Here is a 13,275-nt window from a genome sequence, read left to right on the forward strand (position 1 = left end):
GTATTTGACTAAGGGTGCCTTCAGACTACAGTACTTTCCAGGACAGATTCAAGCGCATATTGGAAATTTAAGTTTGCAGAGTCAGATTAAAGTGCTCTCTCATCGTAGCACCACAAATCCTTTTTTTTTAAGTGATAATGTGGGACTAACCTCCATCTTTCCATGCACACAGAAGGAGGTTTTATTTCAGCCTGTATCTTACCATCATGACAATCAATGCAGTGATGTAGCTCTGATTCATAAGGAATCGTGCCAATGCTAAAAAGGTACTAGGCCTATTTCCTTCCTGTTCACTATCAGTTTCTGATGCATTTTCAGAGCATGTCTCATCTGCAAGAAATGCAAAATTTTTAGCAAAGGGTAAATTAACCAAAACAACAACAACACACACACCAGTGTCCGGCTTCAGTTAATAAAGTTTTGGAGACTTTGCCGTGTTATATTTAATCACACCTCTCTCTTACCTGCCCATTTCCCCCTATAAAAGACCCATCCAGCACCGTGATCCTTTTCCCTTGGAAAATGCCATTTTGAAAAATGCAATGGCTAAAATAACATCAAGGGGCAGCCTGAGATTCTAGGTTATAACTGCATCCCTTGATAATAAGAAAGAGTTGTTGTTTGTTGTTCTTAGAAAGAAGAATAAGAGAAAAGTAAAGATGAAAAAAATTAAGAAGAGTAAGAGCAATTAGGCTTCTGTAATGTACTTCAGTCAATATGCCTACCAAGGTGGTTTACAACAAAGATTAAAGCATTTTACACATTTAAAATCACAGAAGAATTCCACATCTTTCATCAGTTGAAATCTTGGCAAACTGCAATGCCCCAATGGTGTAAAAAATGACCATACATTGAATAAAGCCTTACAAAGGGGCCATCGCACAGGAAAATATACCTGAGAAGGAAAGGTTGTGTCCTTCATTGATGTAGGCATTCACATCACAGCTACGATGACTTTGACACTGCAAAAAGAGAGTACTCTGCAAGCTTCCATTTGGAACATAAACCTCCTGAGCAGGGGGAAAGGGGAAAAAAGGTTGACATTTTTGATTTTGAACAACAGAGGCTTCACAAAGTCCGGGCTCAAAGTTGCATGAATACCATAACCCTAAGTGGGGAGAATTTCCAGAGGTACCACTTACTTTGAACAGGAAATGCATCACATTTTGTCATTTCAGGGACCAGTGGGACAGTAGTCAGTTCTGAAGTGCTGGAGCTCTACACAATGGCCCCCATAGCCACACTCACGAGTGCAGAAACACATATTAATGTGGAAATGGCAGTGGTGGACTTTGGGGTCTCACATTTCAGCGGCACCCAGTGCGATGCTAAAATTCAGACCCTCTCACGCTCCATTCTAAATGGTAGCAGCTCCCTGAGGCGTCCCCAAGGCCCTGTGCCCAGTGCAACCAAACCGGCCGCTCTTCCCTAAATCCACCTCCCGAAATGGGATGGAATTGACTCATGATTAAATACATGTGAAATTGAGATGGGCTGGAGAAAAACTGGTCCAGCCAACAAAAGCATCAATATACAGCCAAAATCCAATCAGAAAACAGACAGGCATTCCAGACCTCGAGAGATACAACTGGCAATGCATGTCGTATTGGACTCTATCCCGTACCTTAGGAGGCAGAACCCATTGCTGGAGCATCATGACCAGAGTGTAATAGAGGACAAGAAGGGCAAGAGGATTCAGAGCCACCGGCCAGCTGAGCTGGGGATGAACCTGGAGCTTCCAGGGCACAGTGATGTTTGTCTTAATAAGTGGCACTAAGCCCAGGACCCTAGAGAAATGGAGAAAATGGTGAAGAGCTTGCTGCTACTTGATCTTGAAATATATAAAAGGATGTCACATAGAGGAGGGAGAAAGGTTGTTTTCTGCTGCTCCGGAGAAGCGGACACGGAGCAATGGATCCAAACTACAAGAAAGAAGATTCCACCTAAACATTAGGAAGAACTTCCTGACAGTAAGAGCTGTTCGACAGTGGAATTTGCTGCCAAGGAGTGTGGTGGAGTCTCCTTCTTTGGAGGTCTTTAAGCAGAGGCTTGACAACCATATGTCAGGAGTGCTCTGATGGTGTTTCCTGCTTGGCAGGGGCTTGGACTCGATGGCCCTCGTGGTCTCTTCCAACTCTATGATTCTATGATTCTATGATTCTATGATCTTTGTGGAAACAGGAGAGGGAAAACAATAATGCCAAAGAAAGACTAATTTACCTGCAGCAGCCAACTCCTAGGGGCCGAGGTCCCTTCGGTCCCCCCAATAAAGTATTTGAGGGGGCAGCCCCCCCAAAGTTGATGGGCATTGCCATTAAAATGGTGTGTGTGATCCGTGTCATGAGCTTGATTATACGGGGCATGGCTTGCCTGGACCTGCCCCCCCCCATATTTTATTTAAGTTGGCACCCCTGATCATCACCGAATAAGTGCAGCATCTCTTGTGTCAATGGGGCATCATCTAGATCAAGGCCCCAGGCAGAACTTTAATTTCACTGGTAATAATAATAACATATTTGTACCCCACCCATCTGGCTGGATTTCCCCAGCCACTCTGGGCAGCTTACAGTACATATAAAAACATACTAAACTTCAAACATTAAACACCTCCCGATACAGGGCTGCCTTCAGATGTTTTCTAAAAATCAGATAGTTGTTCAGTTCCTTAACATCTGTTGGGAGGGCGTTCCACAGGGAGGGTGCAGGAACCACTGCCATTGGTGCTTGAATGGCAGGATCTGATCAAATTGAAAGGCACTTTGATCCAGCAGGGGGAGGCTTCCACCAGCAAAATAGGGAGGGAAATTATTTATGCTGATTCCACCTCTCCCTTGCAGCTGCCTCCCAATCTGTTCCAGGGGGCTGGGGGACCCTTCGGAACAATGTGGGGAGTAGGGAACTCCAGGGGGAGGGAGAATCATGGTGGATAAGTTCTGCTTCTGAGTTTCCCATAAGTACCTGTGAGAACATGATGCTGGACTTGACGGTTTAATCCAGGAGGGCTCTTATTTTTTTGATTGGTTATAACTGGAGGGAAAACTAGTGCATATAATGCTCAGTTCTTAACCGGAACCAAGGTCTGCTGTGCTTTCTCTTACATACCATCTTCTTCAGCGTGTGAGTTTGATCTTTTTACCTGGCATAAATGTCTTCAGGAGGAACCAGGTCCTGGAAGTATGGCAGCTGGTACAGGTAAAAAGCACTCAGGTGCCCTGCACTGAATATTGCAACCAAAACACACAAACTGTTGAAGGCAACCGGGCTGATTGGCCGATAGCAAGACCACCAGGAGCACAGGCCTAGGAAGATGAAGAAATAAACTGCAGAAGTTGCTGAAGGTAGGATGATGCCTATGGATAAAGAAATGAAATGCAAAATTTTGGTTTTGCATGGAAAACTGCGTTTGGCTGTGTATGCAGCATGCATTTAAAGTGCGTGGAATTCTCCCAAAGAATCATGGGCAATGTCATCTGTTAAGGGGTGGGAGGGAATTTCACTTCCATGAGGGGTAAACTACAGTTCTTGGGATTCTTTAGGGGAAGTCATATGCTTTAAATGTATGCATCCTTTGTCTCTGGCAGACTTACGACAATTTAGAACAGGAAGCTGCAGTCCCTCTCACATATTAAACATTTGTGGATAAAAACCGGAGAATATTACTAGAGGAGCATGCATGCACTGGAGAACTCTAATCTTGAGAGACAACTTGCACATGTGAATGGCCCATCAGAGAGGGAAATGTCACAGGTGGAGACTGACACACATCACCTTGCATTACTTCCCCTCCCCCCTCAATAGAGTCCAGTTCAGCCATTCAGCTGTCAGTCATGAAACGCACAGGAAAATAGTGCAGAACATTTCTACCTGCTAAGCCCAACAGAAGCACAACGGCCAGTTTCCCAGCACTGCTGAATAGACCTTCACAAAGGATCCTCAAGGCCGCTAGGAACAAAGTGAGTTTCAGAAGGAATCTTTGTTGGCCGTTCTCCAGATTATCCTGCCCAGGTGAACCTTCCATTTCCTCGTCATCAGTATTGTCAGTTTCTGCTTCAGATTCCTGCAGATCCAGAAACAATGAAATAAGAATCAATCCATAGCTGGGATAGCTCAGCTCAGTCAGTAGAGATCTGGGGCCCAGAGCAAAAATCTTGGGAGTTGGGCCCACTCGACTGCCCCCTAATAATGTCTCTGGTTCTGAGTCATCATAATGTAAGTATTTTGTCCTGCAGTACAGATATTGTTCTGATACTCTAGCAATCACTTTGACATTTCACTTGGAACAAAAGCATGGTGAGCCCACAATGCCGTTTCACCTAGTTATCATGGTTGTTCTTCAAACTGCCAAAGTGTTCGATGTCCCTAAATAGATGAATGTGATTGCTAGAAGAGAGATAAGCTCATCCTGAGTCTTTTGCAACCCGGTTTATGTCACGCTTCAGCCTAATGAATGAGCAACCTCCCTGAAGACAAAGATATGAAAGCTCAGAATACAAAGCCTGGAAGTCGGTGCAAATAATCCATCATTAAATATTTCTCAATCTGCGGCTCATCGTGCAAAATTAATGCATTCCAGCTGGTTGTCCCTACTGAGAGGGATAAAGGAAAGCACACATCACAACTCGGGAGCTTAAGAAGATCCCTGCGGATCTATCTAGCCTAGCATCCTGTTCTCCCAGTGGTCGACCAAATGTGGGAGACACCCTCCTATGTCCTGTCCTAGTAGCAATCCCTTTGTTTCATTCGTACATCCAGCAGCTGATGTGATCCAGAAATAGGTAGTGTGAGGAGAGGAAATGTACTATAATCTAATAACATAGTCCTGCTGGAGCAGACCAAAGACTAGATAGTCTAGCATCCTGTTCTCACAGTGGAGAACCTGATGCATGCAAGAGGATTTGTGACCGCTCTCTCCCCACATGTGATTCCCAGAAACTGTTATGCAGAAATGTTCAGCTTCTGGTAGTGTAGGCAGTTCCTTCATTCCTAGTAGCTGTTAAGGTGTGGGTGAACATATCAGACGACACAGCGATTCTTCAAACAGCTCTTGTTTATTCACAGGCCAGAACAGAACTGAACTGTAGGGTTCAGCCAGCCTGCTTATATAGAGCTCCACTACAACGCAACAGTAACCACTTTCTGTAACTATCCAATCACTGAACGTCACTTTCGATCCCTTATTTGTATAACTATCTACAGTATCCCCCTGCTGGCCCAGGGTGAGAGCTTCAGTACATAACAGTAGCCATCAAAAACCTTATCCTCCATATATTTTGCCTAATCCTCTTTTTAAAGTCCACCAAACTTGTGGCCATCCCTATATCAGGTGAGAGCAAATTTACCATGTGCTGCGTGAAGACTTTTGCCTGCCCTGAATCTTCTAACATTCATTGTTCCAGAATTACGAAAGAGGGAGGAAAATATGCCCCCTATCCACTTTCTTATGCACCTCTATCACATCCCCCCTTACTTGACTTTTTTTCTAAACCAAAAAGTCCCAAATATTATAATTTTTCTCCGTAGGTGAATTGCTCCTAACCCTGGGTCATTTTGGCTGCCCTTTTCTGAAATTTAGCTTAAGAACATATATATAGTTAGGGTTTCCCCCACTGGTTGATAGAGTGAACTATTTAAAATGTTTAAGTCTTGGTCTATTGTTAGCTCAGTAATGAAATATTTGAAGAGTGGTATGCTTAATCTAGCCCATAATCCATTTATGCATTTAATGTGTTGTGTAAATGCATTTATATATTATGTATGTTTCTGCTGGGTTTTGTTTCTCTTATTACATAACAACTCAAAAAAAAAGGGGGGGAAAACACTTGTTCTTCCCCCTTGCAATCCTTATTCATATGCTACAAGGGCAAGAAATTTGAACGCAGGTCTACATAATTACCATTTCCTCTTCCATCTCTTCTTCATCATCGCAAGGAAACAGGTCTTGGTTCCTTGGATGAAGCTGGGCTTTCTGGTTGAGAAGCTTGACCATCTTCTTGCAAAGTCGTGTGACTGTGAGACTGGTGAGAAACATTCCAATATCGGGAGCCAAAAGACAAATGATGTTCCAAGCATTAAGATTGCTAAACCTAAAGAAAAGAGGGTGCATTAGTATCCCGTAGGGTTAAAGGCTTTGCAGTCAAGAAGGGTAAGTTCCCTGAATCTGCCCCACATTCAGTGCTCCGTATCTTGCTTAGATATCACTTTGCGGAAACATGCCCACCCACAATGTTCCTCCAACATAGTGTACAATAGTTAATCAATATGTCATGCATAAAAATGAAAACGTAAGATAAAAATTAAGTCTTACCTCAGAAAACCAAAGTGGCACAGCACTTTCTCCCATAAGAAATCTTTTATTAAAAAAGGAAAAGAACCATAGTTATAGACTCAGTGGGGTGGTCAAGTTTGCTGATGATACCACATTGTTCAGGGTGGTAGAAACAAAAGCATCTCTCTAATCTAAACTGGGTGAATGGGTATTAAAATGGGAAACACAATTCAACACAGGCAAATGTAAAATGCAAAAACCTAACTTCCCAGTTGCTGGGAATTGCAGATGGGCAGAATATTGCAATAGCATCTTTCTTTGCCTTTAAGTTAAACCATTCCTATATGATGTTGAGCAGACCTTACCATTAGGTGGCAGGTAATGGAAAACAATCTGAAAAGCTGCTTGAACCACAAGGAAAACGAAGCTAGTGTAGGTGATCGCGCTAAGCATCTGCCCGGTGGACCCTGAAAAATAAAAATGTAGACTTTATTTTCATGGATCCCACCACCAAAAGAGAGAGCATAGAAAAGCATCTGCCTTATCTGGTGGCATTTCTTGAGGGAAAACGGAGAAATGTTGGAAAGTATGGAACTCCACTCCGGGAACTTTTGCAAGTTCTTAGGGTACAGGCCAGTCCTACTGTTAGGCAAAGTGAGGTGGCCACCTCAGGTGACAGACACTGGGGTACTAAGAGTGGCAGCAAAATGTTGAGGGTGGGCAGAGCAGTGTGTGCACCCTCTAAGCTAGATCTTTCTTCTCAGGGGAGGTAGAGAATTCTGTCCTATCACCAGTGTTCAAACAAAATTCAAATGCAACTCTGGTAGGCCTCTCTGTATGTGGAAATGGAGGGAGGGCAACAAAAAGTTGTAGGTCGGCCCCACTAGCGTGGCCGTGTCCCTACTTCATGGAGTACAGTCCTCTGATTGAAGATGTCCTCTCTTTGAAGAGCTGTCTTTCTGTCTGGAACAAGTATTCTTGGTTTTATTTTAATTTTGATTATGTATTTTGTGTTTTTATATTGTGGTTTTATCCTGTGAACCGCCCTGAGACCTGTGGGTATAGGGCAGTATACAAATCTAAATAATAGTAGTAGTAGTAGTAGTAGTGATAATAATAATAATAATAATAATAATAATAATAATAATAATTATTATTATTATTATTATTATTATTTAAACAGGGCTATTTTTCAGCCGGAACTCACCAGAACTCAGTTCCGGCACCTCTCAGGTGGGCGCCATTGCCATTATAAGAGAAGAAGGGAAGCCTTCATGGCGAGTTCCGGCACCTCTTTTTCTAGAAAAATAGCACTGGGTTTAAAGATCAAGAACGCCAGGAAGGGAGTGCAATGAAGGCCTTCAAACTGCCTGTTAACTGTTAAGTTGTCGGTGAACATATCAGACGACACAGCGATTCTTCAAACAGCTCTTGTTTATTCACAGACCCAGAAGAGAACTGAAGTGAAGGGTTCAGCCAGCCTGCTTATATAGAGCTCCAGTACAACGTAACTGTAACAACTTTCTGTAACTATCCAATCACTGAATGTCACTTTCGATCCCTTATTTGCATATGGGGACCTGAGTGAAAACTATCTACGGTATCCCTCTGCTGGCCCAGGGTGAGAACTTCAGTACATAACACCAACAATTAGCACTTAGAAGGGCTCCCCAGCCTTGATCTGAAACTTGCCTACCTTTCATGGTGACAGCATTTGGTTTGGGGAACAGCGGCAGGAGCAGCAAGAAGAAGAGATAGACCACAGAAAGCCCATTGTATCTGAAACCTATAGCTAGGGAAACAACCGAGCGTTACATAAGAAAATCCTCAGCATGAGATGCGAGAAAGCCTCCAGCTTACCATTTAATAAACAGGAAGCTTCCTTGTTCCAGGTCAGGCTATTTGTACATCTAGCTCAATATTTGAGTAGGAGTGACTCTCTGGGATCCCAGGCAGAAATCTGCCCGTCTCTTGCTATCTAATCCTTTTAACTGGAAGCAGCGGCGTAGCGTGGGGGGTGCAGGGGGGCCGGCCGCACCAGGCACAACATCTGGGGGGGGGCGCTCGCACTCGCAGCTCTCTGCCCCTACCTGGCTCACTCACTCTCTCTCACTGCAGTGCTGGCTGTGCAAATCCGATCCGAGCCGCTGGGTCGCCGCCCACTGTGGAGGGGGGGTGCCAGGCGTGCGGTGCGGAGAGAGAGCAAGGGACTATCTGGGGGAGGGACAGTGCAGCGGCCGCCCAGCGCAGCGCTGAGCGCGGGAGAGAACCACACCAGACCAGACCAGGCAGCAGCAAGAAGAAGCTGGCAGCGGCGGCAGGTTAGGGGTTAGGGGGCGCAAATTACTTGCCTTGCCCCGGGTGCTGACAACCCACGCTACGCCGCTGACTGGAAGTGCCAGAAACTGAACTTGAGGCCTTCTGAATGCCAGCCATGCAGACCCTCCAAGTGTCCCTATTTTCTAGGGACAGTCCCAGATTTTCTGAAGCCATCCTGATGTCTGATTTGATCCCAGAATGTCCCCCTTTCCCTTAGGACGTCCCTATTTTCATTGGAGAATTGTTGGAGGCTATGGAGTTATGCGATCCCTGAGCCAAGGAGATAAGTAACTATACAGCTTTTAGAAGACATCTAATGGCAGCCCTGTATAGGAAAGTTTTATAATGTTTTATATTTATATATATATATGTTGGAAGCTGCCCAGGGCGGCTGGGGCAACCCAGTCAGATGGGCAGGGTATAAATAATAATACAGTGGTACCTCAGGTTACAGATGCTTCAGGTTACAGACTCCGCTAACCCAGAAATAGTACCTCGGGTTAAGAACTTTGCTTCAGGATGAGTGCAGAAATCGTGTGGTGGCAGCAGGAGGCCCCATTGGCTAAAGTGGTACTCAGGTTAAGAACAGTTTCAGATTAAGAATGGATCTCCCGAACGAATTAAGTTCTTAACCCAAGATACCACTGTAATACTAATACTAATACTAATACTAATACTAATACTAATACTAATGGGACAGGACATCCCTATTTTCATTGAAAAAATGTTGGTCTACCAACAGAGCCGTGCAGAGCTTCCCTGAGGCCTGGGTCGGGAGTATTGTTGGAATAAAGTTATAAACTCAAATCAAAAAGCAGCTAGTCCCTGGTGAGGGCTCCCAGCCAGCTTAGCCCTCTGAGGCAAGGGGCAAGTGTATCTGGCTGCCCGCTCCTCTCCACGGGTCTGTCTACCACTGAACGATGGTCCCTCTCTGAGAGCTTTTTTATTATTATTATTTTTATAAAAAATTTTATTAGTTTTACAAAGTTTTTTAAACAAACACACACATAAAAAGACATACAAACACGTATAGTTTCATAACAATTTTTCATAAACTTCTTTTCTCGGACTTCCCCATACCTCCCCTTTCTGCATCCCAATGTTCATAATTTTTTAACAACTTCCAAATATTTCTTTCCAACCTCTGTCATGTTAATCTTTTCTTTAATCTAATCTTATATTACTGTAACCCCTCTCTGAGAGCTTTTGCCCAACATGAGCCTTGAAGCACCAACACTGAGTTTAAGAGTCCATCACAAACAGTATGGCTGGAGCTTGCTGGGCCTTTAAACATAGGCTACAACTTTCTGCAAGGCTGCAAGTTAATGCTTTAAAGGTAAAGGTAAAGGTACCCCTGCCCGAACGGGCCAGTCTTGACAGACTCTAGGGTTGTGCGCCCATCTCACTCAAGAGGCCGGGGGCCAGCGCTGTCCGGAGACACTTCCGGGTCACGTGGCCAGCGTGACAAAGCTGCATCTGGCGAGCCAGCGCAGCACACGGAACGCCGTTTACCTTCCCGCTGGTAAGCGGTACCTATTTATCTACTTGCACCCGAGGGTGCTTTCGAACTGCTAGGTTGGCAGGCGCTGGGACCGAGCAGCGGGAGCGCACCCCGCCGCGGGGATTCGAACCGCCGACCTTTCGATCGGCAAGCCCTAGGCGCTGAGGCTTTTACCCACAGCGCCACCCGCGTCCCTTAAGTTAATGCTTTACATGGGAGTAAATCCCACTGAACGCAGTGAGACTGGCTCATTCTGCAGATTGCTGTTTGCACCGGTTCAGCAGTAAAACACGGGTTTTCCCCGGGGAAGTGTCAGGACAAAAATAAACTGCTCAGATGCAGAGCTATAAAGTGTGGACCTTTGCCTGAGGAGCCCAGTGCAAAAGGAAGTCCGCAGAGCCCTTACTTCCAGGTAAGTCTATATAGGAATGCAGCAACAGTAGCAATTGTCTGATGTCCTGTGTGCCTCTAACCCTTGTTTGGCTTAGCCCAGTGTGACATTATCAATTGCTTGCTCACCTAACAGATAAAGCAGCACACCTACTTCCTCCTGCTAAAATGGTTGTGCAATTTTTCTGTAAAACAGCCTGTCTGATTTCTTTCCAAAGGAATGCATGAGTCCAATTGATACGATTTGTTAGTTTATTTATTTTAATGCCGTAGCAGTTACGTATAGCAGGGTTCTATTTTGCGGTGGCAGCAGAGCACAAAAGCCGTTCAATGGGACCTTCAGCATGGATAGCAGCAGTCCTACAGCCCTGGCTAGTTGACAATTACGGTTTCTGGATCCAATTGAACACCATAGAATGTTCTTCTCCGAAACATTTAATCCTCTGGGCATTCTTACACATCGGCTATCAGAAACATTTAAAGCACCAGAAGCCATATCCCATAAATGTGTGAACTACAGTGATTTTTTTTTAAAAAAAAAATCTCCCCTCTGCAAATAATTACAAAGCAAGCAACTCAAAACTACAATATCAGTTTATTTAATGCAATGGACGCAGTCCAGACAAAGCTGAGCACTTTTAACTCTCACTGATATCTGCGGGAGAGACTTAAGTATGCGCATTTGCATCAGTTTAAAAACTGCTCACCTTTGGCTGGATTGTGTGCAGTTGGTTGAATTCCATTCAACTGACCTAAGTTGGTCAGTTTCATTCCTGATGCAAGTCCGCTGAATTAGTGAAATTTCATTTCCTTGCTCTCTCTTATTTCCCTTATAAACACGGTGCAACATAAAGTCTTTAAGGATTAAGTGGAAATGTCTTACCTGCTGCCAAGGGGAGTGACAGACCTAATCTGAAAATTAGCCCACAGGCTAAACAATTTGCCATGGTCTCCTCTGTTCAGCATCAGGATGGGGATATCAGCGAAGCAGGTTGCAGCTACTGCCCCAGCCTTCTGACCCAATGGCTAAAGGAAACTGCGCCGAGCTTTTAAACTCTCATTCCAAATATGGTCAGCTTACCAATCAATGGCTCTGTATTAATTTTTTACAAAAAGTAATACGAAAACTGGTGAATCTCCAGTAATCTTCATGCTCTGTAAAATGGGAAGTATTGATCTACCTGGGCTTTCTCCTCCTCCCCCCTCCCACTTGAATCCTAATTTTCCTTTGCAGCTGAACAACTAGGCTGGTGCTTGGCTTTCAGGCATCAATCTCCTTTTCTTCTCCAAGTTTCCCTTACTCGTCTGTTTTCCAGATCAAAATAACCAGTCAGAACAGAATCAGCCTTCAATCAGCAGTTAGGAATTTCTCCAATCTCCCAACAATTTGATCTGTTGTTGCTTTTTCCTTCGGTGTGAAACTCCTTTAGCCGCTGAATGTATAACTCTCAGGAATGATCACAAAATTTTAGTTCCAAGCTGTGTTTTAGTTGCAAACCACGAAGGGTCCTGCTGGCACGTGATGAGGTTGTTTGTTGAAAGTCTCCATCCACTTCGTAAATGTTAATCTGATGCAACATATGTTAACCATCATCCCTGGTAAGTGTACGTAAAGCCTTAAATGGCTCAGAACCACAATGACTCAAGGACCACCTCTACCCATATGAACTGCCCCAGACCTTGCAATCATCACCTGAAGCCCTTTTTTGTGTGTCTGCTCCATGAGAGGTCTGGAGTGTGACAACACAAGAACAGGGTCTTTTCTGCAGTGGCTCCCTGTTTGTCAAATGCTCCTTCATTATATATGGCGCCTTCATTACATTTTTTTTAAAAAAAATTATTTTGAATTTTCATTTTCCAAACATCAAATAAAAATAGGAAACAATACATATATATACCCCTTTTGACTTCCCTCCCCTCTTTTATGGATCCTTATGTTATATTTTTTTTCCTCCTCCATCTCCTTTATAATTCTAGTTATTTAAAAATCCTTGAATATTCCTTAGTTCAAATTTTTAACCACAATTTTTAAATCAATCCTGCTAATTAATTTAATTGTTTACAATGGTTTTCCAAATAAATTACTGTATATATTTTTCCCATTCTTTGTTAAAAATTGATTCTTCCTGATTTCTAATTATTCCTGTTAGTTTTACCATTTCAGCATAGTCTTCATTACATATCTTCAGCTGCCAGGCAAAGCATTCCTCTTCTCCCAGGCCAGGCATAGGCAAACTCCGGCCCTCCAGATGTTTGGGACTACAATTCCCATTATCCCAGTGCTGGAGGGCTGGAGTCTGCCTATGCCTGAATTAAGCAATCTATGCTCTTTCATACGGGATGCATTGGGGTGTATTGATTTATCTGTTCTTCTGTTGTTATGTTGTGTTACGTCATGTTACGATATGTGTGCTTGTCTTTTTATACTGTAAACCAGGCTTCCTCAACCTCGGCCCTCCAGTTGTTTTTGGCCTACAACTCCCATGATCCCTAGCTAGCAGGACCAGTGGTCAGGGATGATGGGAATTGTAGTCTCAAAACATCTGGCGGGCCAAGGTTGAGGAAGCCTGGTATAAACCACCCTACGATCCTCGGATGAAGGGCGGTATCTAAATTTAATAAACAAATAAATGGCACAGTTGACAGGACATTCGTCCAGTGCTTAAAAGCTTGCACGGGCTGCCCGTATGTTGCCAGGACAAATTCAAGGTTCTTGCATTAATTTACAAGCCCTTAATCCGGGATACCCTAAGAACTGATTGATCCCTTGCACCTCCCCTGCCCTATCTCTGATTTCTCT

General features: G+C 44.0%; 1 protein-coding gene across 1 annotated transcript in view; it reads right to left on the reverse strand.

Moving 5' to 3' along the window:
• LOC309534003 (piezo-type mechanosensitive ion channel component 2-like) overlaps positions 1-13,275 on the reverse strand; it is an 81,165-nt gene that overhangs the window by 56,332 nt on the left and 11,558 nt on the right. Inside the window, exons 2-10 of the mRNA XM_082225744.1 lie at positions 7,962-8,057; positions 6,631-6,732; positions 6,305-6,347; positions 5,894-6,083; positions 3,865-4,057; positions 3,137-3,350; positions 1,625-1,787; positions 896-1,010; positions 203-330 (exon numbers count right to left, since the gene is read on the reverse strand). Coding sequence (XP_082081870.1) covers positions 203-330; positions 896-1,010; positions 1,625-1,787; positions 3,137-3,350; positions 3,865-4,057; positions 5,894-6,083; positions 6,305-6,347; positions 6,631-6,732; positions 7,962-7,968 — 1,155 coding nt within the window. The 5' untranslated portion in view covers positions 7,969-8,057. The remainder of the gene's footprint in view (positions 1-202; positions 331-895; positions 1,011-1,624; positions 1,788-3,136; positions 3,351-3,864; positions 4,058-5,893; positions 6,084-6,304; positions 6,348-6,630; positions 6,733-7,961; positions 8,058-13,275) is intronic.

This window comes from Podarcis vaucheri (assembly GCF_965113315.1).
Source record: "Podarcis vaucheri genome assembly, chromosome: 6".
NCBI classification, from domain to species: domain Eukaryota; kingdom Metazoa; phylum Chordata; class Lepidosauria; order Squamata; family Lacertidae; genus Podarcis; species Podarcis vaucheri.